Source organism: Vombatus ursinus, unplaced genomic scaffold, assembly GCF_900497805.2.
Source record: "Vombatus ursinus unplaced genomic scaffold, bare-nosed wombat genome assembly UNPS02014861.1, whole genome shotgun sequence".
Classification (NCBI taxonomy): Eukaryota; Metazoa; Chordata; class Mammalia; order Diprotodontia; family Vombatidae; genus Vombatus; species Vombatus ursinus.
Window position 1 is genome coordinate 2903067 of NW_020954639.1, and position 26101 is coordinate 2929167.

General features: G+C 35.8%; 2 protein-coding genes across 5 annotated transcripts in view; one reads left to right on the forward strand and one right to left on the reverse strand.

Moving 5' to 3' along the window:
• The window catches only part of PFKP (phosphofructokinase, platelet), an 88123-nt gene extending 82254 nt beyond the window's left edge, over window positions 1-5869 (forward strand). The window contains exons 21-23 of one of the 2 annotated variants that reach the window (XM_027841597.1): window positions 216-221; window positions 2001-2106; window positions 4865-5869. In XM_027841597.1, the coding sequence (XP_027697398.1) occupies window positions 216-221; window positions 2001-2106; window positions 4865-5006 (254 nt within the window). In that variant the 3' untranslated portion in view covers window positions 5007-5869. The remainder of the gene's footprint in view (window positions 1-215; window positions 222-2000; window positions 2107-4864) is intronic. The other variant, XM_027841599.1, reaches the window with a different exon arrangement.
• Window positions 1-26101, reverse strand: part of PITRM1 (pitrilysin metallopeptidase 1) — a 57323-nt gene that overhangs the window by 7673 nt on the left and 23549 nt on the right. For 2 of the 3 annotated variants that reach the window (XM_027841594.1, XM_027841596.1), the window contains 11 exons: window positions 23587-23707; window positions 23387-23463; window positions 21344-21509; window positions 20581-20681; window positions 16969-17089; window positions 15042-15113; window positions 13640-13752; window positions 9451-9576; window positions 8503-8648; window positions 7657-7759; window positions 7347-7428 (listed from right to left, as the gene is read on the reverse strand). In XM_027841594.1, the coding sequence (XP_027697395.1) occupies window positions 7347-7428; window positions 7657-7759; window positions 8503-8648; window positions 9451-9576; window positions 13640-13752; window positions 15042-15113; window positions 16969-17089; window positions 20581-20681; window positions 21344-21509; window positions 23387-23463; window positions 23587-23707 (1228 nt within the window). Of the gene's footprint in view, window positions 1-6940; window positions 7429-7656; window positions 7760-8502; window positions 8649-9450; window positions 9577-13639; window positions 13753-15041; window positions 15114-16968; window positions 17090-20580; window positions 20682-21343; window positions 21510-23386; window positions 23464-23586; window positions 23708-26101 lie in introns of those variants that run through there. The other variant, XM_027841595.1, reaches the window with a different exon arrangement.

Here is a 26101-nt window from a genome sequence, read left to right on the forward strand (position 1 = left end):
TGCTACTTACGTGTTACTGGATTTTTTTTTTGTTTTGTTTTATTGATGAGAATGTCTGTTTCAAGTAACTTTGATGGTATTTTGTAACATCCTTCCATTTTTTTTCCTTAACTGTTAAATACAAAGTACTTTGCATACATTTAATTCTACATGCGTTTATTGTAGTTAAAATTGTCATTTCTGTTTTATTTCTCTGGTGGCTACATGGAACACAGAAGAAGGTAACTTTTTTTTTTCTTTAAGCTGTTTTGCTATTTTAAGACTCTTGATTGGTAATCCTGCATTACATGTCTCTGTACATAAAGAATAATAAAAATCATAGGATTGGGAGATATTGTCTAGTCCATTCCCCTGCTTCCAAACAGGTACTTCAACCTAAACAGACTTTGCTCTACCCATTTCTCTTATATTTCTCCATAAGAGATTCCCTAATATTTCTTAATTAACTGGTTCTAGGATTTTATGACATTTATCATAATAAACTTTATCCTCGTATCTTATCAAAATCCCTCTTGCTGCAATTTAAAATCCTTCTCTCCCTTTCCAATGCTCAATAGAGAAAAGATGCTCATATCCACTTATACAACAAACTCCCAAATGCTGATGTGCTTTGCTTTATATATGCAAATTTTATTTTTATAAACAAGATACATTTTAAATGCACTATTGGCATTGTATCCTTAAAATCATCCTTTTATAAAGGAAATAATTAACCACTAAATGATTTTCATACACTGATTTCACTTAACGAAATCCATGTTCCCAATTCAGCCTTGACTTGTTGAGCCTGCATAATCTAACTTTTAAAATTTTGCTCATAAAAAGATTGTTTTCAACCTTTACAAGCCAACAGCATTCTTCTAATTTCCAGTTCTTCACCATCTTTCTAGATGTTAGAACTTCAAATTGCCAGTGGAAGTGATTGACACCTTCCTACTATAAAGAGTATGTGCAGGGGGAGAAGGTAGTGGTGTAAAAATTCCTCTATTTCTAAGTACTGAATGTGTAAATGGGGTAGGGGAAAAGCCCACAATGTTTCTTAAGATTCAAAGTGATACAAAACTAAACAATAAATACCTGACAGGTAGAGGAATGGCTCTAGACAGTTTCCCCAGATATTGCCTGATGACCTTTCTTTGCAAATATCCTTCCCATATACTTTTCCATTCCTGCTGAATCTCTCATTAACAAGCGTTTATACTATATAAGATCACATTCTCATTTTGCAAATATGAAGCTTTTCCTGCAAGATCTGAATGCATAACTAAAATCAAAAGCTTTTTTTCCCACCATTCCAATCAATCAATTCTGCTGCCATAGTTGTCGCTTTTAGATCTTAAATGCCAGATTATCTAGATTTAAAAGCTATGTCACAGCTCAATTCTGATAAGCTGAACACTGTGCAGAGGAAGAGAGGAAAAAATAAAACCTTAATCCCAAAAAGCATATAAAAGGCTGAGCCTTCAACTTTAAAAATAGGCATCTTTCTCTGATGGGAAAAATGAGGGAAAACCGAATCCCAGTCCCCCAGAATTACAAAATCATCAGAATACACAGTAATTAGAGATCATCTGAAATAGAAAAGATTCATACCCCTCAGTTTAAAAATCTCTTCCTACCTAGGGGAAAATGTAGCCAACATGGTAGGGCCTCTTGTCACCTCCAGAACTACCTCTCAAGAGTATGGGGCATAAGACAAGAATGATAGGTTTCTTTTCTTTTCCTCTTGAGAGCTACAAGGTAGTAAACTGACTAGAAAATAACTATTTCTTCCTAACGCGGTAGAAACTGGAGAAGGCAGAAGGACCTCAATGAGAGTCGAAAAGACATGTCTTTTGTTGCCATTAATAATTCCTATGTCAGATAGCTTGAACTCACCACCATAAACCAAGCCCTAAAGATATCCTCTTTCTACATCCCACCAGAGTTTTGAGGCCTCATTGCCTACTGAATCAATATTATGAGTTATTTTTACACCCTTTGTTTTGTTCCTTTTATAGGAAAAGTATTTGCCAACACAGATGATTCAGTTTGTCTGCTAGGAATGCGTACACGGACTCTTCTTTTCCAACCTGTGGCTGAACTAAAGGATCAAACAGACTTTGTGTAAGTAAATAAACTTAACATCCATCCCATTGCAATGCAACATCACAGCTCCAAAAGCTATGCCAAGCTAAGTCAAAGTTAAACCAACCTAGAAAGATTAAAGTACAGTTTCAAGTAGATCAGACTTTTGTATTCCTTGAATACCTTTGTATTCAAGGAATACCTTTGATAAGTACAGAAAAGCTCATCACCATAAATTTGGCAGTGGGTGATGAACGTTTTGGCAAATAACCCATAGATTTCTATAGCTACTTTTTCTGCAAACAAGAAAGTCAATCAATAGTCAACAAACATTTATTAAACGTCTGCTGCAGACACGAAGAAAGGCAAAAAGTTGTCTAAGACTACCTGTAAATAATTAGCTTAATAAAAGATATACACAGGGGGGAAAAAAAGTTAGCTAACATTTCAAGTGCTATATAAATGCTAGTTATTATTATCTACCTATATAAGCTAAGGGGGAAGGCACTAGAAGCTTTGGGAATCTGGAAAGGCCTCCTGAAGAAGGTAGGATTTGAATTGAGTCTTGCAGAAAGCTTGAGACAAGACACTACAGTTGCAGAGATGGGAGATGGTGATGTGTTCAAGAAACTGCAAAGTGGCCAGGGTAGCTGGACCACAGAGTCTGCAGAAGGAGTAAGGTATAAGAAGTCTGGAAAGGTAGGAAGGGACCAAGATATGAAGAGTCTTAAATGACAGTTTTATGTGTGATCTTAGAGGGTCAAAAAAAGAAGACAGGTTTTAAGAATCATGTAGTTCTTAAATTACCATTTGTAAATAGTCTAATGGTCTTTATCCACTGATGCAGTACTAGAAGAATGAGCCACCATCTGTATGAGATTCTTGGTATAAATAAAACCAGAAGACATACAAGGTGTAGGTGAATAGGAGTTCAGGGATTCTAAGGTAGGTGAAATAAAGGTGCCCCAAAACAACTACAAATATTACTGTGTAGGGCACTTGGACACCTTGTGTTATGGGTCTTATAATGAAGGTGTCATCAGAACATATGTTCCATTCATCTCTTAGAAAAGATGAAGAACTTGACAAGATCCTCAAACCTAAGTCATTAAAGACTTTATACACTGACTTCATTGCAAAGGTGGGCATAGGGAAGGACAATAAAAATGAGTAAGAAATATGGTTCTGGATCAGGAAAGAAGAGAGGCTTCCCAAAGTCTGTAGACTTCACAGAGGCTTCATACTTGTGCCCTCCTTGAGGGCAGCAGATTCTTTTTCATTCTGTCTTTCCAACTCTAGCACCTAGTACCCCGTATACTTAAATATTTGTGGGATTGGATTGTGGGTAAAATGAGTCTAAAGTCAATTTGGCATGAGATTCAGCTAAACCAGGTCATCCTGAGAACATGTGAGACAGGAAACTAGATGTGAAATGGGTCAACTACTGGCCTCACTAGGGTGATCTAGTTTTTTCAGCAATGATAGTGCCCCCACATTTGATTTTCTAACACCCAGTACCGGATGTGAAGAAGTGGCAGCGGCACTTAAGATGCAATTAGGAAAAGCAATTAGCTTGACCAAATACATAGAGAAGAAATCTGCAATAGAACTAACAATTTTAAAGGCATTCAGGTATTGATTTTCTAGATCTCAGACACTGCAAAGGAACAGGGGAAAATTAGATTTTAAGTAAATATAGTTTTTTTTTCATATTTACTATAAAGCAAGTCACTCATGAGAATATTCCGATGAAAACAGATTTTATAGATCATTTTCTTATAATGGACGTAAATTCCCTCTCTGCTGATCTCAAAATTTTCACAAAATCCAGGTTCCTCAAGTAGGGTGTCTTCTACACGCATTAAAATCCTAAGATTCCTGTGACACAATCACAAAGAACTGTTTAATGGTCCACTGACTAGCAACACTAAATAAGGCTTGAGATTAAGATAAATTCTTCTTGTGGATATTTCTCAGTTTCATGAAATAGAGTGAACGAAATTCAATTGTAAGAGATTCCCTTTAAATGTTGACGATCTCCTGTTTGCATGTGATCTTGTAACAAGTGAACTGAACATAGGAAAACATGTGCAGTCTGCATTTTACTGCACTATGGTCACCTAACTGCAGATGGACAATGAACTGGGCTGGAGTGCATAGGGAAAGCCGAATTGTGCTTTCACTGCTCCCAAGCTATTTACTGATAAAAGGCTCATCTTATTCTCCTGGTAATGCTGCTATGTGGGCTGTCGAACACCATGATGTCAGAATCAAATTCCAGGCAGTGGAAAAAGCATGGTGGATGCAATCTGCATTAGATTACCAACAGTGATGGAAGATACGACCCAGTTACACATTGTCTAGTCATTCATTCAGATAAGAGGAGGACAGAGTGCCACGACACATGAGAATCACCAGGGACCTGCAAGGTGCTGGGGAAATTCCCTAGGAGGGACTTGTAGAAAGACTTAAGCATTTCACAGAATTACAAAATGTGAATAGTTTTATCATCTGTACTGTTGGATCTAGTCTGACCAAATTTGATAAAATATACCACCCAGATTTAGAAATTAAAGCTTGAAATGAAATATATTTTTAAAAAGCATGATTTTCAGAGATATAAGAGTTGCTAAATAGCCCTTAAATGAACTGTTTCCAGAAAATTTGCTCTGCTTTAATTTGAATTTGTCTGTGTCACGAAGAAAATATCTTCCATGAGGCTGAGAAAAATCAAAATCTGATGACAGAATATAGGGCTAAAAATGGTGTACACTGCTTTCTTCCCTTACCCCAACAGGCACAGAATTCCCAAAGAACAATGGTGGTTGAAACTACGACCTTTGATGAAAATTTTGGCCAAGTACAAAATCAGCTACGATGTTTCTGATTCAGGTCAGCTAGAACATGTACCCGGCTGCAACATCCAAACAAGCAGTTAACTCACAACATGTTAAGTCATGACAGTAGAGTCACATTGTATGTCTGTAATGATGCTTTAGAATTTTTTGGTCATTGCCATTTTTTGTAACACTTAAGTTATTGTATCAGCACTTTATGCAAAATTAGGAATATGTTGCCATTTTTTTCCTGTATTGTGTTTGCTGTTAAATACTCACATTAACTACAAAGTATCAATTATCAATATCACCCTTATTTACTGATTACCTAATGATCCTTACAAATAAATAACTCAAATGCAAAATAATGAATATACTATGAAGTAAATCTCTTAAATACTTTGTATCAAAACTGTTATTTCTACCTAGAACATACGCAGATTTGTTTTGTGTCAAGCTAATGGTGCACATATAAAGTGGAATTAAAATGAATATTACAACTATACTTTTCTATTTGTGAAAAATGAGCTTCAAAAAACCTCAAAAACAGACTTGGTTACTTAAGTGAAAAATCACTTAGCCACAAATCTACAGTATTACCACTTCTCAGACGACAGTTTAATACTGAATCTATAAGTATAATGACTTCAAAGAACTGAACAAAACTTAGTATGTTCTATGTTAACAAGTTGCTACATAATACTCAGGTTAGATATGTAACATTTGAAAAAAAAAATGTTGATTTTTTTTGTTCTCAGAAACTGTTTGCCACACTTTTGAGTGGTTCACAGGTGGGAAATGCTCAAGCCCTGACTTGATGACATAGCAACCTTGAAGTAAGGAGAAAAGGGAACCTTTTTTTTCCTATCAAAGGCCTGTGAAGGGGAGTACAACAAAAGGTCCTCTTCCCCTCCCCTCCAAAAAAAAAAAATCCACCCTCAATCAACAGGGAACAAAAAATTTTACTAAACACATAATAAAATTTATTTGAGCCCTAAATTATGATCAATTGAGGGAGAAAGAAAAGGAAAAGTAGGCAGTGTGGAACAGGAAAAAGTATATGAAAGTGGGAATTAGGAGATCTTGGTTATATTTATTTTCCAAGTCGCATGATTTGGAGCAAGTCACTTAAGCACTTAAAGTTTGGCCCAGTTTTTTCACCTATGAGAGATGGAGCAGATGGTTTTTAATGACAACTCTAAACTGATATGACTCTTAGCTATGCCAGAAGACTGAGGTAAGGAGAATAGGTAGGGAGAGGTGAAAAGTTAATACACATCAGAAATAAATTAGTTTTATGATGACTTTAGTGACAGTTGCCTATCAGAGTAGAAAATTATCCAAACTAAAGTTCTACTATTGTAACTGATTTGTTGACACAGGCATTGATAATAAGCTTGTGTTCATGCTAATTTTTCCTAAGGTTAGCTCTGAAATCCTCAGAGGAAGGTGGAGAAAAGAGAAGGATCCTCAAACTCCTTTAACACTCTGCTGCTATTCTTTCAAAGTAACAGTGGAATGGAGGGGGTAGCTTTAGCATTCTGAAGAAAGTAAAAGGTTATTAGAAGGCTCCATTCATTCTAGTTAGAGCAGGGTTTATTTAAATATCTTGTTAACTACAATATAATTTATTTCCTTTGTAACACTATGTATTTTATTTATTTTGATTTTATGAATTTAAAAACATTGTGACCAGAGGTCCATGACCCAAAAAGCAGCAGTTTTCTATTTCCATAAGAATGCCTGAAGAATCGTATAAAGGACTACAATAAGCAAGTGAAACTAGAAGGACTAAGATCTCCAAAGATGATAATCAAATAGAGACTCTTCTAAGTCAGATTCAGCTCCCCACCTCTCCTAGAAGCTACCCACTTTTAACTCACATTTGGATATGAAGTAAGCAGATTGAGGGAGAAAAGGAAACAAATAAATCTATTGGTTAATTAACCCTGGATAAAACAAATGAGATGCTTTATTTTAGCTTATACTCATACTAAATCAAAACAGTGCTGAAAATAGATAACCAATGCCACATGTGGGTCAGACTCTTGTTTTATTTCTAAAAGTGACAGCTGTTTAAAGTTGACATGCCAATTGAGGGCCTACAGAGTGAAATAAAAACACTGCCCTGGAAGTTAAAAAAAGATACAGCTTATACATTTTAAAAGTTTAGTCATTATCCCTTCAATTAGGCCATTATATTATATAATCACTATTGTTCATTCACGATTAACAGAGTTTTGTCCTCAAAGTGACTTCTGATGTAATTAAGTTCTGAATATGAGACAGTGTACATGATAAAGTTCTGCGCAAAAGTTATTAATGATTCTGATCCATGAGAGTGATTTTAGGTTATAAGTCTAATAATTAAAGAACCTATTTAATATGTGTTCAATTTAGTTCTTATTTTGAGACTTTTTCCCTAACTAATTATCTTATTACCCATGATGGGTCTTTATCAATGTTCACGTTATCTGGTCCAAGTATTGCTAATCCTCGTGTGCTCTGGCCAATTCTGAGGTATCTGAAATAAAAATAGAGATGGTAATATGCTTTCTCTTAGTACTCACCCATACAAGTGTTTAAGAGAGGCAACTTTCATCATTATTTTAATGTTAATATCATTCATGTAATGAAAACTGATTATACCATTTTAAATTCTTATTTTCACTGAATGGAACCAATACTACTTCTAGAAAGTTTTTATCTGAAAGAAAATCAAATGCAGAATAATTAAAAAAAAAAAACTCACTTATTGCTAACGTTCATAAGTTGTTCCTGATTAACACCAAAGAGTTGCTCTCTGTGTGCCTGCTTCATCTCATCTGAAAGTCCATATAAGAACCGGTCCACTCCTAGAAATAAAGCCAAATTTCAAAAAACAACATTTAGCTAGAGCAACAGCATCTCTCACACTCCACAAAAAATGACAGAATCCTACATCCTTAAGCAGAAGGACTATTTTCCCACAGGTAGAGCTCAATGTAAAAATCATAAATTTAAGGTCTAGCTTTATCAATCAACAAACATTTATTAAACACGTAAGGGTCATGCAGGTGGCAGAGTGGGCCTGGAGTCAGGAAGAGTCATCTTCTTGAGTTCAAATCTGGCCTCAGACACTAGCTATGTGACCTTGAGTGATCAAATAACCCTGTGTGCCTCAGTTCCCTCATTGGTAAAATAAGCTGGAGAAGGCAATGGCAAACCAGTCCAGTATCTTTGCCAAGAAAACCCCAGATGGGGTCACGAAAAGTTTGACATGACTGAAAAACTGAACACCACCTGGGTCACACAACAAGAATACGAATGAAAAGAATGAACTTCCTTATCCTGAAAGAATTGTAAAGTCCAATAGATATCTAGGTTGCTATAATTAAAAATAGTACTTTGTAGGATGGAAGAAAGGAATGCAAACAAACTTTTTTTTAGTTAGTATCCCAAATGAAAAACATGTTTTGCTGTCCAGAAAAAGTATATTAAAAGAACAACTATTATATCTCTAGCATACTACCTGGTAGCTGGCAAAGTCTACAACTTGTCAGAGCTGTTTCATCAAACACAAACACATACGTGCATACACACACCACTTTCCTCCTACCTTTGTCTGAGGGTGCAACTGGAGCATCTACAACTGAAAAAACGGAAAGTTTTGCTTCTTCAATATCCATTTCTGTGAATTTTCCAGATTTGGCCCAGTTTACCGCTTTTTCAAAAGACTGGAGAGTTTGTATTGAATTTGGATCCCTAAATAATTCGATTGAAAAAAATCTCAGTTTTATACATAAAATTGAGATAAGGACTATAATTTGGTTATTCTTTCTTCAAGAGCCATGTCTGTCTGCACTCACACTATCAGACTGCAACCTTAGCAGTCCATTTTCACAAGAGTTGCTGTGGCCAAAAGAAAACATGTCACCTGGTCAAACTTTTAGTGATGAGCTTCTCTCAACTTGGTGTGCCTGACCCTTTGACACTGGAAAAGACCTACAAGAGCTTGTGCTCCACTTGCGTCTCTGAGACCCCAGGAAGGCTTCTACACAATGATAAGACATCAGAGTAGACCTTTAGGTGAAGGACTGTCATTGACAAGTAAACTATGCTTCCATTAAAAAATCCTACATTACGTGACATGGAAATAGTTAGTCAACTAGTTACTCAACTGCCTGAATAAAGTACATCTTGGGGTACTGAAAAAAACAAAGAGATGACGAAGGAGCTTTTGTCAGTGGTCCCTTTGAAAGACTGGAGAATGTGAGAAATACTCTAGGACTGGACAAAGTCAAATGTCCTGATTTTCAAAGAAGCAAAGTGTCTGTAACCTATAGGTCAATGAATCAATTTCCTGGCAGAATTCTGGGTCATATTACATAAGCAGTCATTTAAAAAAAAAGTCAAGGACTCTCTTCATCTCATCAATGTGAGAATCTCCTTTCACCAAGAGATCAAGAGTGAGAGAGGGATCTGAAATAGAAACAAGCCCAATACTCCATCCACTGCCATATCTCTATAAATGACCACTATGTGATGTACATGCCAGATAATTTACCTATAAGAGTAAAAGGTGAATATTCCATTACTGCTGAGTTTAGCACCTCCACCATATGCACCACCTTTCTCTCTTATTTCTGTATGTAAGAACTTAGCAGTCATCAAACGTGCAAGGATCCTAAGTCTGTAAAAAAAAAAAAGTTAAAATACATAGAACATATTTGAAATTTTTCAACACAGAGGGTTAGAAATTAGACCCGTGTGATTTCACTGGTACAGAAGACTTATAGGTGAGGAAACTCCCACCTTGGCTAAAATTAACAGCTATAGACAATTGCCCAAGGCACCAAGAGGTAAGAGTTTTGCCCAGGCTGGCATGTCAGAGACTAGGTATAAAACGAGATCTCTGTGATTCCAAGGCCAATTCTCTATTCACTGCCATGCTGTCTCTCACCATTTCAACATTCGTTTATTTTAATTCTTGCTATTAAGATACATATATATATATATATATATATATATGATACTAAAATGTCGCTTTATCAGAGATCCTGTGCGTGACTGTGAACACAGTGATCCAATAATTAAGTCCATAAGAATTTGTTATGTGCTTACTGTGTGCTAGACACTAAAAAAACAAAGATCTTTGATTATGCGAAACTAGTTTTATTCGGTTCACCAGAAAAGGACTGTTTTATCATATCCCTGAGAGGATTCAGTTCAGTTGGATAACTTAACAAATATCTCTTAGTAAAAGGCATAACATAATGTCAGGTGCTAATGCTGGACCTAAGACAAACAGTTCTTGACCTCAAGAAACTTGCATCATATTGGGAAGATCCAAGATAGATACATATGAGGGAGCAAATATAAATAATATGAAAGGGACTAAATACTTGGGGGAGGAGGACATCAGATGATATCTAGGCTGAGCCTTGAAGGAAGATCAGAATTCTTGTGAAAGACAAAGGTAAGGAAGTGCGTGATAGATGGGGCATTAAGGAAATAAACAGAAGTAAAGTTTGGGAAATAGCTAGCAAGCCAGTTTGGATGAACTGAAGAGTGCATGAAGGGATTCGGGATATGGACTAGACCTGTGATTTCACTGATAGAGGAAAGTGAAGATTAGTACCTTCTCTGCTAATTACAGTCTTAGAGCAGGTGCTTTTAATGGGAGGGTGAAAGAATGAGAAAAGAGTTCATAAATGGATTTCAGGGGACCCATAAATTTGGATGAGAAAAAAAAACGCATCATTTTTTAAAAACGATTCATCTTTTATTTCGTGAGGTAGCAATTTAAGATCATCTCCCAACTGCATGGCCTGCAATCTGCTCTAGTCATTATGGTTGGCTCTCTGACTCCTTGTAACTGTGCATGTCAGTATTCCTTTGAAGTATGGTACAAATTCTCTTAGTATCAAACCGCTAAATGTTTCACTAGTTGGTTGTCTGTACTCTGCTGAGAGTAATATTAAAAATGTAAAGGAAAGAACATTTGTGGCATTCCTTTTGCTTTAATACAAGGTACTTGTGAATGAAAAAAACATTTTTAATCTTCACTAACCCCTCTATACCTTTGTAGTCCTGTGTATTTTTATATATTTAAAAACATTTTATTAAAAACATTACTCTAAAAGGTCCATAGATGCCGTTTGCACAGACAGCAAAGGAGTCCATTACACGACGAGGAGTTTCACTTTATTGTAAGGGCACTAAGAACCCAATGAAGGCTTTGGAGTATGAGCACGATATGGACACATCTCTACCTTAGGAAGACTTTTGAGAACTACAGAGAGGACAGAAAGGAAAGAAGAAAAAGACAAAATTGGAGGCAGCCAATTGGACTTGAAATATAGCTACCACATTCCCACTGATTTTTGCTTCTCTTGGCTAAATATCCCCATTCCTTTACTTGTTCCTCATATGGAACAAACTTTACCATCCTGGTTTTCTTCCCCTGGATACACTCTAGCTTATCATCTTTTCTGAAATAGGACACCAAGAACTAAACAGTGCTCTAAGGGAGAAAGTATAGCAGAATTATTACCTCCTTATCCTTGAATACTGCACCTCTTAACGGAGCATGAAATCACATTACCTTTCTTGAGTGCCAAATTACATTATTAACTAATACCGAGCAAGTAATAAACTAAAACAGAACTTTTTTTTTGTCTGGCCTCATCTTCCTCATCTTGTATTTGATTAGATTTTTTCAAACTCAATTACAAAATTTTACAATCATCTTTATTACATGACTACTTTTTCAACTAATTGTATTATGATCTATTTAGTCAACTGCCTGAATAAAGTACATCTTGGGGTACTGAAAGAAACAAAGATATGACTAAGGAGCTTTTGTCAGTGGTCCCTTTGAAAGACTGGAGAAAGTGAGAAATACGCTAGGACTGGACAAAGTCAAATATCCTGATTTTCAAAGAAGCAAAGTGTCTGTAACCTATAGGTCAATGAATCAATTTCCTGGCAGAATTCTGGGTCATATTACTATAGGTATGGTTATTGAGTCTCTAGAAAAGTAAGTAATGACCACAAGTACTAGAGTGGCTTCAAAAACAAATTAAACCAAATTAATCACAATTCCTTCTCTGATAAGCCCATTTGTCTGTTAGATGTGGAATCTTTAGATATTTAGATTTCTGCAAAATACTTAATGAAGTGTCTCATAATATCCTTCCATAAAAATGGCAGGTAAGTGCCAATAGGTGAATTCAGAACTAGTAGAAAAGCTAAAGGCAGAGTATATTCATCAATGACTCTACGAAAGCCTAGAAGAAAGTGTCTACTAAAGAATCTCAGCAATTGGTAGTGGGACCTAAGCCACCTAACATTCTTATCAATGATTTGGGTAAAGGCACAGATATCAAGCTTATCAAGTTTTAGATAATCATAAAACCTAGGGATAATTAACACATTGGATGACAGGATTCAAAAAGATCCTGACAGTCTAGAACACTGGAACAAATCAGATAAAAAACAACAAATCAAAAGTACAAAGTTCTACACTCAGATTTAAATTTTTTTTTAACTTCACAAGTATAAGATTTATTATCTGGTTCACTTACTGTTTATGTAAATTTATTTATTATTTATTATTATCTGGTTCATTTATTGAACAGCTAGTATGTCCTGGTACTGTGCCAAGTGCTGCAGGAAAACACAGTAGTCCCTGGGCTCCAAGAGCTTATGATCTTCATTGGAGGAGAAATAACACATGCATAGAAAATTAAATGTAAAATCTACACATAGTCATTTCCAAGAGGAGGGTACCAGAAGTGGGGGGAAGGCAGTGTGAGAGGCCAAGATAAAGGAAGCTATTCCAGGCTTAGAAGGTGGAGTACACAAAAGAAAGCAATGTGCAATAGGTCTAGAAAAGGGGGTTACATGGTGGTGGGCCAAACAAAAGCTGGGAGCTTCTTAAGCGGGGAGCTACATATCAATGTAGCTTGTAGAGACTGGATTATAGAAGAAAAGAGATGAGAGCTAAGAGACCAATTAGGAAGTAACAGCAGCAATCCAACTAAGACTGAAAGCTTGAACTAGGGTGTTAGCTATGTGATTAGCATCAATATTATGCTTTAAGGCTTGCCAAGCATTGTGCAGGGTCTCTCCTTGGATTTTCATGACGACTCTGGGAGGCACCCCCATTTTAACAGATGAGGAAACTGAGATTAAGAAGTTAAATGATTTGCCCAGGATTACAAAATATCAAGTGTCTGAGGTAGGATCTGAACTCATACCATAAAGGCTTAATCTAGGATAAAAGCAGTGACAAGAAAAGAGTTTGGATATGAAGAAATGTTGTGGAAGCAGAAAAAGTAGGATTGAGCAGAAAGTTAGAAGGATGAGCTGAAGACACTGAGGGCTTGAAAGTGGATGACAGAGAACAGCGGTGTCATCAGATCAGAAGACTGTGAGAAGAAACTTTATTATTAATAGGCAATATTCATCGGAATGTGAACATTCTCTTATCTACCAGAAATTTTCCACAAATGCTTACCTTCTGAAAAGACGTACATTAGGAAAAGATCAAGTTCAAGGTAACAGCCCAAGAAAACTAACTTCTTTAAATTGGGGGATGGAATGAATTATAATTCATGAATGCTTTAATTTCAGAATTCTATAATAATGAATTTCTGTTAACAAAAGGACACCTTTTTAGCTACATCAATTCCTCAAGTATTAGCTAACACATCTTACCTGTCTAGTAAGCAGTACTTTATATCACTTACTTGGCATAATCTGGATGTGTGTAAGGAACAGTCCTAACACCTTCACCTACATAATTCACAGGGAAAGGAAGTATAAAATGAGTCTTCATCTGACATGGTTTGAAAGTAGGGTCCTAAAGAGATAAAAAAAAGTGCCTTCTTCAGTCCGTGAAGTTTATTAAAATGAAGTATGATGACACTAAGTAAACAGATTTTTAAGAAGACATCACAATTCATGATTTTCCAGTGAAATCAATTATTTCTCACCTCATATAAAGCCCATTAATTTCAGGCAACTCTTCCACTTCACACCATCATGAAAGACTCAATTATAATGCTTTAAAACATTATAAACATTCTCTTTAAAATATGCCCTCTGACAACACCATTCATGCAAACAGTTGTGATTGATCTCATTTCATTCCTTATGAAAGAGAATACAAAATTTCTAGACTGTGCATAATGGATCAAATAAATTTCATACATATGTGAGGGGGGAAAAACAGTAAAAAGGCAAGAAAAGACAGTAAAAAGTATCATTCTTGGGAGCTAAGGGCTGCATATATGTGCTTCAAAAAATCTGGGCTAAAAAAAAAATCACAGGAGAAAATATTGATCAATACAATTTCAACCAAAGTCCATGAAAATATATACACAAAAAACTACATAAGTGTTATATAAAAATAAGCGCAAACTAGAAGTTCTAATATTCTGTGGTATGGTCTTTTCACTGAGTAGCAAAAGCTTTTTAGACTAACATGGGACAATCAAGTCCTTAAAAAATTATGGCACACCATGTGGCAAGGAAAAAGGGACATCAGTATTTTAAACAAGAGGCATCAAACACACAGCCAACAACACTTCTGGCAACACTCCAAAGTGGCTGAACCAGATTAAAATATAATTAGGAATTATGTAAGAATATAAATATAAAATAAAACCTTGATAATGCTAATTGTAGTTTCCAAAGTCAATATGTCGCTTACAAGAATCCTTACGTATGTTTTACTGTCCCCCATTAGTGCTGGGTTTGGAGTCAAGAAGACCTGAGTTCAAATGTAGCCTAAGACACTTAGCAGCTGTAATCACTTCACCTCTGTTTGCTTCAGTTTCCTCAACTCTAAAATGAGAATAACAACAGCACCTACCTCACAGGGTTGTTGTGAAGACCCAATGAGATCCTAAAAATGAGATAATACCTTAAAGCACTTAACATGGTGCCCAACACATAGTCAGGCACTATTATAAATGCTTATTCTCTTCCCTTCCTTTCTGCTCCTTCTATTTAAGTTTGACATAATTGTTACACACAAACCTATTCTAAACTATCAGAAGAAATAAAGGAAATCAGTTTTCAAAATTCAGGTCACAGAGTTCTATAAATAACTTTGCATAATATAGTTGTACTAAATTATTAACTTACAGTAACTAGCTTTCTTGTCATTTGGGGACCATTTACTAAATTACCATCAATTGGTTTGGAATCAACCGATTTCTGAAAAAAAAAAAAATCTTCAAGTTAAACATAATTAAATGAAAAATAACTCTGCAAGGAATGCATATATATGTAATAAATGCTGAAGCAGCATAATTTGTTTACTTAGCACCTCTACAATAGAAAGAAAATCAATTTCTTGCCCTTAATTTCATTGGCACCTCATTTTTTGCATTTTACTATCAAGTTCTTTTATTTTTTTTCCCCACACAGTATATAAATTCCTGTCCCAAATGAAGTATGAATTTGTTGAATTACAGGTAAACATTAAATCTATTGGCCTTTCTAAGCTATTTTGAAGCTTGATTTTTAAAATTTTAGGCATGTATGCAAACATTCCTAAATACAAAAGCTCTACTCATTTATATTTTTACAAAGATAAGTCAATACATTAAAATAAATCATTTCACAAAAAGTGGAATAAAAAGGTGGAAACATCTAAGTAAATAAAAAATAGTAAGAAACACTCAAGAAGAACACACCCAAATGGTGACCTCCATTAAGAAAGAATCTCTCTAGATTTTGGAACATGGAATCAAAATAGTTAAAAGATGAATATAAAAAAATTAATTTTCCCAAGAATTTTAAAAAGTTTAATGAAAGGGAGGGGAAGAGAAACTCTGATCCTATCACATTCCTGCTAAAAATTTTCAGTGGTATCTGCTCGCATGACTCTCTCCCCTCCGTACCCCACCAGCCTGAGACCCATCCAACAATTTCCTTGCTGGGGCTGCAGTGTTTGGCAGGCTCCTGTCTTTCTACCACCATTCTGGGGCAACAAGCATCAACTTCAACTCTGCCTTGCCACTTGCAGAAGGGGTGATATATTGGAAAATGGACTCAGCTGGGGAAATAAAGAACAGAGGGAACGTGGGCAGAACAAAAGAATGTTGGATTGTGTCAGTTCTAAAGACAAGGGGACAGACAGCCCCAGAGACATTTGGGGCTATGATTAAGGCAAGTGAACAGCAAATTCCCCAATGTGGGAGGAAGCTGAACCAGCTTATAAGTCTAGTTCCTGTGGAGAAAGTCAGCATCCGAGGGGATGAAGTCTGAAGGTAAGTGATAGGGAAATATGACAAAAAAGACTAGAACCACTAATGATCTGAGGGGAAAAAATTGTCAGTTAAATACCTAGAGTACAAACAAATAAATCAAGAAGAAAGATACTTATATCAGAAAGGGAGATGGCTACCAAGACAGCAAATAGACCGCAAATTTCTCTAAGTAAGAAAGAAAGAAAATGGACCAACACCTGAAAAAAACTAGGACCCCATGGATTCCCAGGAAACCATAGCAGGATGTTCCCAAATGGTTAAAAAGAGAAATCAGAATCTTGAATAAAGTTAAAAGGCAACAAGCCAAAGAATTTCTAACTTGAACAGCAAAAATAATTAGCAGAATAAAAAAAAAAAAACAACTTCAATCTGGAGTAGAGTATCTCCAAAGGAGTGAAAGAGAGGACAACTGATTGAGAATATAAATATGCTGACATGAAGGACAATCTGAAAGAAGAAAAGCTAAAAGCAATAATGTTAAAAAAAACAAAACAAAACAAAACACCACCATCTGTATACAAGCAAAACACAGTGATCTTGAAGAAAGGATGTAGAGACAAGAATACAACTACCAGAAGAACGTAACTAGTTTAAAAAACACTGTAATAATGACTCATGTTAAATCAACAACAGGTTTTTACAAGGATTTCTGGTTTGAAGACATTCTTAGGCTATAAAGATGGCCCATCACACCAATGACTCTGGCTTTCTCCACATATCATGCTAACTCAAACCAATGAGTAAAATATTATACATGAAGAGTAAATCACAAAATCTGCTTGCAGATTAAATCTTACCTCAATCACATGGGGCCGGACAGATTTTCTTTCCTTTTTACTTCGACCAAGGCTTTTTATAAAATTTTCAACTTCTTTTTCTGCCCGAGACATCTGTTGAGGGGTAGCATTCACTGAACATCTGTTTTAAAATGTAAAATATGCACATATGGATATAAATATGAGCATATAAAATATGTATGCATGTATGTATGTTATCAATTAGACACAACTCTGATGCTTCATTGTGGTGTGGTGATGACCCTGGGTTCTGAGCTAATGCTGGAAAGTGCAAATAACTCTTCTTTGGGAAGACTTGACATTAGTCCTGTTTTAAGACTGTCTAGTTTCCAAGGATCAGCCTTGCTACATAGATAGAAGTTCATCACCAGTAGGCTGGTCACTAGGTGACAAACGCTTTGACCACAGTACAAAGAAAAATACAAAATGAACTTCTATCCTTGGCAGCCTCCTTCTTCTGCTCTAGATCAGTGGCAACGTGACAAAAAAGTGAGCAAAGGATACTAAAAATATGAGCTTTTGAACTGTGTATACATATTAATGGCTAATACTCGAAATGTGAGGTGTTTGTCCAATTATAAGCACTGGGATAAATGAACCTTATCAGTTTTGACCAGCTCATTATAGAGCATGGGTTCTTATTCCAGAGTCTATGAACTTGTCTTTTTAACATTTTTAAAAATGTATTTCAATATAAATGGTTTGCTTGGTAATCTTACGCATTTTCTTCTATTCATTTAAAACCATTACTCTGAGAAGGTGTCCATAGGTTTCACGCAGCTGCCAAAAGAGCTCATGATATGAAAAAAGTTAAGAACCCCTGCTATTCAGAAAACTAAAGGAACTACTGAATGGAATGATGATTCAAAGGTTCCCTTGGAGAAAGTAAATAAAAGAGATCATGAATTTAGCTTTATTATAAAATCAAAGACAAGAAGAAACATCATTCCAGCAGATACTTCTTTATGCTCTACTTCTGTGCTTAAGTATAAGCAAAAAAAAAAAAAAAAGAAAAAAAAGAAAACCCGCCCACCATGAAGATAAGTAAAACTTATGCAACAACATCAATTGCAAAGGATGAGAATATAGAGAATTCCACAAAGACCACAGGAAAACTATCTAATTAAAGCAACATGTAAATTAATGTTTGATGAATTAAATACAAAGGTGGATGAAAGGGAGGAAGACAAAATATATGTCTGAAAATATGGCTCACTAAAACAAATAGACACAAATACCTTGCACCTATATATTATGAATACTTTATGAAGAACTGGGAGATGACAGAAACGTTAAACACTACATTACACAAAAAACCCAACTGTATCTTTACAGGTAACAAAAGGCTATTGAAGGATGAGTCTTCTGAATCAACAGTCAAACCATAGACTTATTAGAAGAAAGATCAAAATCATTGCAAAATTAGAACAAAAAAGGGACAACAAATAATGTACTTAAAACAGCAACAACATTTTCGATTTAAATAAACTAAGGAAGTTTCAAAAAAGGAAATGGTTGAAGGAAGAGAGCTCAATATAGACTATCACCATTTCTGAGGCAAGCTTATTATCAGTGATAATTAACTGCCACTATGAGGCCAAAAGAAATTTAGAATAGACAAAAATAATTATTATCTATTGAGATATCTATCACAAACTATTTATTCCATTGCTAAAACAATGAAATTACCCAATCTGGACTCTTTACATGCTGAATGAGTTCTCAAATACTGAATGAGGAAGTGGAAATTACATTCTAGGACTTAAGGATGAGGGGCGTGTCTAGGTTAGACCAAGTATACACAAAGGAGGACAATTATGGAGGTGATAATTTTGAAGACGTTAAGGGATCAATTCTCAAGATATTTAAATAAGAGAAGACCCTAAATGATTAGAGGGAAAACCAATTATAAACCTTACTGTTACGGGGGAAAAAGCAATCAAATAATCTTTATGAGAACAGTACCTTGATGCAAAGTACGAAAAGGGAATAGGCAGGTTCTATAAATGATATAAGGCTTTCTCAAAAGACATTCTAGAACAGACCATATCTTTAAGTCATACAAAGGAATGAAAGAGACTGAGAATAAAAAAGACCTCACAGAGTTCACTATTCTGTGTTGAAAATAAAAAATCACTTAATTTGGCTAAGCAAATTGCCACTATAAATGTTCTGCAACTAGATATCTCCTAGGTATACATTAAAATCATACAAGCCAGTCTTCGTTCCTCTCTGAACTTTCTCTATCCTGCCACAGCAACCACCTCACCTTCGAAGCTCAGTTAGCTCTTGACCTCCTTATAACACAGAAATACAATCTTCCCTTTCAACCCCTTTCTGACTGATTCCTCGGAGACCTGCCATTTCAAAAAATAGTACCAAGGCCAGCCATATTTGTCTTTACCTCTGGGCTCCAGCCAAGATCTCTGGACATGCCCCCTTCTCCCTCCCCAGCTTTTTTCAGTTTCCTTTCATGTGTTATGTTAACCCATTAAATCTTAGCATCCTGACTGAGTTTTCTATCAGTATTTCCAGAACTTAACAGAATGCTGGGTTCATAATAACCACTTAATAAATGCTTAATGATTTGACATAATATTTCTTGAAATAGTTTTGAAAAAGGACCTCTCAACTGTTAATATAAAATGAAGTATAAAACAGGGAAGTATTTGCTAGCCAAAAGCATCAAGCACTGCTGTGGATTGGTGTCCAAATGGGAGATGTCCTATGATTGATAAGATCTTCCCAACATCCTTTTTAACAGATGACATTGTGGTATCTGCATCAAGCCCTGGAACACAGCAGAACCTACTAATAAGCCAGAATCACTTGGTATCATTCAGCATAAAAATCCATATAGGAAAAAACCAAGAGGATTTAAGAATGTTTATTGTCCATAGTGTGATATGTAGCTGGATGGAAAACCAACAAAATTGTTTCATCAGAACACATATCTTAGATAGAGGCTGAAGATGGTCAATGAACTAGGCTCAGAAATAATGAGAATATCCATATCAATAAAACAACATAAATGCCAAAATAACCAAGTATTTAACTAATATTCTAATTAATAATTTATTTTATTTTTCTTTTTTAAATGTATATTTCATCAGTCTGGTAAGGTGTTGTTTTTTTTTTTTAATCTAAAATTTCATTGGTGTAGGGTACTCCCAAAAAGGAGTTCCCTGTACCAATGCAGATCTGCCACAATTCTACAACTTGTGTTCTTGGGCCATTTCCTGGGACACTGAGAGGTTAAAGCCCTTCCTTAGGGTAGTATGTATAGTCAGTATGAATCAAAAACGGAACTTATTATCCCCAAGTCTTTCTGATTATAAGCTACACTGCCATCTACATTTACTCAAGTTAATTACTGTATTGGAGATTTTTTTTTTTTTAGTATTGATCAAAAAGAAAGAAAAAAAATCAACCTATCACAGAAAGAAATCAAGAGGTTTTACATGAACAACTGTATTGAGCAAAAACTAGTAAATCACACACAAAAACCGTACTTAGCAAAAATTAGTAAATCACACACAAAAATATATTTAGCAAAAATAAATAAACCACAAGGTTATTTATTTAGATATCTGAGAAACCAATAATTCTTACCTCATATTATCACAATTTAGTAAATGTTTCTTGATGCGTGGAAGTTTTCTTAGGATTGGCTTAATGTCTGACATTTCTGCAACTCGCTTCATTAGTCTCACCTGACCCAAAGCAATGACATACATACATACATACACACATATGTTACATGGAAAAGTTAAAACTAGTTATTTAAAAAACAGAATTTCTGGTAGTGAATCTAAGTAAACTTAAGATACCAACAGTTTCTGTGAGTTTGCTCAATCCAGTACAGGGAAAATTTAAAGTTTTTTTTTGCTAAAATGTAGACAGCAAGACAGATTCTGTATGCATGCATGTCAGCACTTCTGACCTTTGCATAATTTATTTCTTTTAATAAAATCACCTCAATAAATGTTTATAAAGTATCTACTATAAGTGAAGCCACACAGTGCCAGATCCTAGGGATACAAAGACAAAAACTAAGTAGTCCAAGCCCTCAGCAAGCTTTTATTTGACTAAGGGAATGCATTATATGCATGAATAAGTGTGATACAAGATGTGATAAAAGATGAAAGAGGAGGGCACTAACAACATGGAGGTCAGATTATTCTTTCATGAAAGAGGTGATACCAATGACAAACCTTGAAGAAAGTCAAATACTGTGGGAGGAAGAGGTGAGAATGAAGTTCATTCCCAGGACCAGGAAGGGCTTTTGCAAATGCCTGGAATTGGGAGGTGGAATGCTCTGATTTAATTACTTGACTGAGGCTAATAAATCCAGAATAATCAATTATTTCTTTACCTGATCCATGCCATTAAAGGTTTCTAGCAAGTCTCCTGCAGGAGTAAGTGTTCTATTAGCTCTAACAGATGCATATAAATGGCCAGAATTAGGAATTCCATTTGAAAGCTCTTGAGCACTCATTTTAACTAACACTTTAAAGTGTTCCTCATCTTCAAAGTGTGGGCTATAAAAAAATAAAAGAACAGGGTACTGTCAATACAAAAGACAATCCACTAGGTAATAATGGAACTGAAAAACAATTCAACAAACTATGATTATCTATCTATGCCCCTCCCAGGATAAACTCAACATCTCAAAACTCATCTTCTAATTCAGTGCCTGACTGACACCACCTCCCTCAACCGCCTTTCTCCCTGATTCAGAGGGTTGCAGGACAGAGCACCAAACTCTCAGATCACTCTACTTTGCATCTGCTGCTCTGCCTGGTTTCAACTCCAGGGAACAAAATCGCCCCTGGTGTCCTTGCTCCTCCCCCATTTCCTACCTCCTTTTATATGTTGTCTCCATATTTCGATTAATTGTAACCTTACAGAGAGCAGAGATTGCTTTTCTTTTTACTACCTGTCTCCCTAGCACTTAATATTATTGTTTCTTGGACTGAATTGGATCTATGTTCAGCTTGGGTATGCAACACTAAGAAGCAACACAATCCCCAACTTTAAGAACCTGACAATCTAGTAAATGATATTAGATATGTATACCAATAACTACCAGCAGATCCCCAATCATATTTTATCAAATTAAACCATGATTAGATATATTAAATGAAGTCAAAGTTGCTTCAAAGAAAGGGGAATGAGGGAAGATTTTGTGGAAGAGGTAGACCTTGAAAGAAGAGATGAGGAGAATCCTACCTACTCTTGAAGAGGTTTACCTTTGCCCCTTTTTCCTTTTGCCCCTTTTCAAAAGGAATTTGGCTCCTTTGTTTACAATTCCCAGAAAAACCTTAAAACTTTTAGATTCTCTCTTTGAAATCTTATTCAAATGCGCTTTCCTTCCTGGCCCCAAAAAGAATCTGGCTTCAGTTTGTCTGTTGGTCCCAGGAAAACCTTAAAGTTTTAGAAACTGCCTTATTTCCCTTTAAAAGCCCTTTGAAAGCAAACCTCCCCCCATTCCAGCTCCCTTCATTATCTATTCTCATCGTCTGTTCAAATTTCTCAGACATTCCAAATGGAAATTCTCACCTGGACCCTTTTCTTTATCACCCCCCCATTCAACTGGCCTCTCATTCCATTGTTTTGCCTTCTTGGCCAGATCTCACCCTTAATCCAGGACCCAGGAGTTCTGTTCACCCCAGCTTGCTGGCCACTCCCATCCAGATCTCCCTAGGCCCTGCTTCCCCTCACCCCAAACTACTTGGCCACTCCTAGATCCCTCCCACAATCTTTCTGTACTTAAAGATTCATCTTTGCCCCCATTCTGATGCTCAGAACCTCTCATGCCCAGAGGCTGAGATTCTCAAGCCCGGTCCTCATGGGCGTGACCTGGCCTATATGCTTTATCTTTAATAAACTTTTTTTCTGGCTGGAAGAAGATCTGCGTTGAATTCTTTCAGACAGATCCACGCCACGATCTGGGGCTTTTTCCCAGGGCCCCAAAACCTCCCACGATCTTGGGGTACCTCTGTGCATCTAGGAGCACCCCAAACCACCCCCCTCCTCTTTACTCTGGGCAAACACACAGAGTAAGAAAAGGCAGAACAAGTCTGAGGATAGCAAATTGGCTGGCATACTATGTAGAAAGAGGAAGAGTGAGGAAAACTGTGGAAATGCTACTTGGAGGCAGACTATAAAGAATATTAAATGCCAAGCTACAGTTAATACTATATTTAACAGCCAATCAAGAACTGAGCATATTTTACACTTATTGAAAATCTACTTTGTACTAATTTATAAACTACATAAAAATTTGTCATAATCTGGTCCAAGTCCAGAATTACAAAATTTTTTTTAAAGTAAACTATCAATGATTAAGCACTATGACCAGACTTCCAGAGTATCTAAAAGGTAACATTATGTGCAAGTAATGAAGCCATGTTACTTGTTAAATATTTCACTCCATAAATGCATCATGTCTGATAGATTTCGATCCAAGCACAAAGATGAAAACAGCACCCCCTGAAAAGAGAAAAATAAAATCCACTGTTGGACAATCTACAAAAAGCTAAATAATATTTTAAAAGCCTCTTAATTGACTTTTAAACTGCAGTTGTGACCATGGAAAAGACAAAATATGATTACCTGTTCATATACATCTAAATCTGAATCATCTGGAATCACGTGAGGAGAGACCGACATTCCTCCCGTTCTCAGTTCTATTTGCTGAGCTTGTTCTCTATAGTCATAAATGCCACAACCCATCCTGTTAAAAAAGAAATACTCATTTAAACTTCATCATTGCTTTAAAATACATGTATGTAGACATACAATTACTAGTAAGTATCCTAAATCAATTCATTATAATCATAGCACTGAAGAAGCTATTCTTTATACTTCATCATGAAGTATCTATGAAGTGTCCATGAATTTTTACAGCACCCCTCTAGATGTCTCTATTAATCCCCTGCGAAAAGAAATTACAGGGGGCAGCTAGGTGGTGCAGTTGATAAAACACTGGCCCTGGAGGACCCGAGTTCAAATCCGACCTCAGACACCTGACACTTACCAGCTGTGTGACCCTGGACAAGTCACTTAACCCCATTGCCTAGTCAAAAAAAACAAAAAAACCCCCAAAAAACAAGAAATTACAGTTGACAGATTATATGTGTATATGTACCTATAAATATCCATAGAAACTACACTACTAGTGTAAATAATCATAAATTTTAAAAATATCTGTCCATCTCTAAATATAATTAATTCCTCTAGCCTTTTCATCTTCTACCAATTTCTTTACCCCATTTAAATGGTTCAATGTTCTGGCAGCCAAGGAGGAAAAGGATTAAGCAATAAGTGACTGTCTGTATAGCCCTGAAACAGGAAGACTGACTTCCTTGGTCATCTCCCTCACAAAATTAGGGCACTTAAGTTTCAAACAATTTATAAATCCTTCCTGGGATTGTCTCAACCCTAAATGAAAATATGGCAGATGACCTAAAGAAAAGCAAAGCCAAAAGAATAATTGTCAAGACTCTATTATGTCAAAAAATATCAATTAAACCCATCACATAGAAATGCACAAGATTTTTCTTCCAAAGAAAAAAAAAATTATAGAAACTGGAACCAAATAAATTCAAAGTTAAGAGACTTCACCAAAAAAAAAAAATCAACTAAGGATAAGTAACCTTTTCAAAGATAAGCAATGGTCATTAAAGCTGCATTAATCAGAGAAATTTATGGTGGTAAAAGCTAACCTTACAGTTTCTGACATGAAAATAAACATAAGAGCACAAGCTGCATCAAGCTAATAAATACTGAAATCAATAGACACTGACTGTTGTAATAAACTAGCCTCTTTCTCAAGGCAATCTCCATAGAGAGATTGAAAATAACAGTAATATTATATGGGCTAATAAATTAGTGAGCCAAATAAATGGGTTTGAAGGGATGAGGGGGGAAAGGAAGGAAAAGGGAAGAGAGTAATAAGTTCACTGAATCATAAGGATAGGGATTGGACCTATGATTTCATTAGTATAAGAACTCTCAGGTGAGGAAACTACTTGTACCAATGCAGATTGGCACCCTCTCAGCAACTTATAACTGTCGAAAGGAGCCTAAAGTACTGATGAGTTAAAGGACAAGGCCAATGTCACACACAGTCCGTATATGTCAGAAGTGGGGAATCCAAGTCTTCTTTACTTCAAAGCCAACTCTAGCCACTAGTCATGCTGACCCTCAGTGGTCTCTTTGGAACTAGAAAGGTCTCTGAAGGCCATCTAGTCTAATCCTCTCATTTTATAGATGAGACAGTCCAATTAAATGGGGTAGGGGGAGGAAGCAGAGTAACAAAGATAAAAAAGAGGGTTAGGGGGATGCTATCCAAAGTAACACTCCTGTCTCAAACATAGGGACACATATTTGAAAGACTATATTTGACCATAATGGACAAACAAAATGATAAATCATATAAATATATCAAAAGATACGAAAAAGGCCTTTGATAAAATACAAAAATCTTTTGTTAGAAACAGCTAGCAGTCTATATACAGGAAAACATCTTAATACATCATTATTATTTGACATAGTTTCAGAAGTGCTAGCTAAAAAAAAAGGTTTTTTTTCCCTTGTTTTGTATTTAAGTTTAAAATGAATAAAAAATTTACAAAAAAAAGAAATAAAACAAAATCAAAAGAATAAGAAAATAGAAGAAAATGTGAAATTTTTCATTGGAAAAACTGATCTGGAAAACAGATCCAAGAGAAATAACTTAAGAATTATTAACTACCTGAAAGCCATAATCAAAAGGACCTGGACATCATATGGGTAAATTATCTCACATAAAAGAGGTGAGAAAGAGCTATTATAGTGGAGGGGAAGATGGGGAGTGTGGGTCTGTGGCAGGAAACACCTGAACCATACTGTCATGTGAACTGGCTCACACAGGAAATAACATACACATTCAGTTGGGTATAGAACTCTATCTTACTCTATAAGGAAGTAAAAAGGGGTGGGGGATAAGAGAAATAATTTTATACACAAAGGGCTATAAAACTGTGCACACCATTTGTTCCAGCAATACCATTGCTACGTCTGTGTGAGAGAAAGAGAGTAAGAGAGTGAGAGAGAGAGAAAGAGAGAGAGAGAGAGAGAGAGAGAG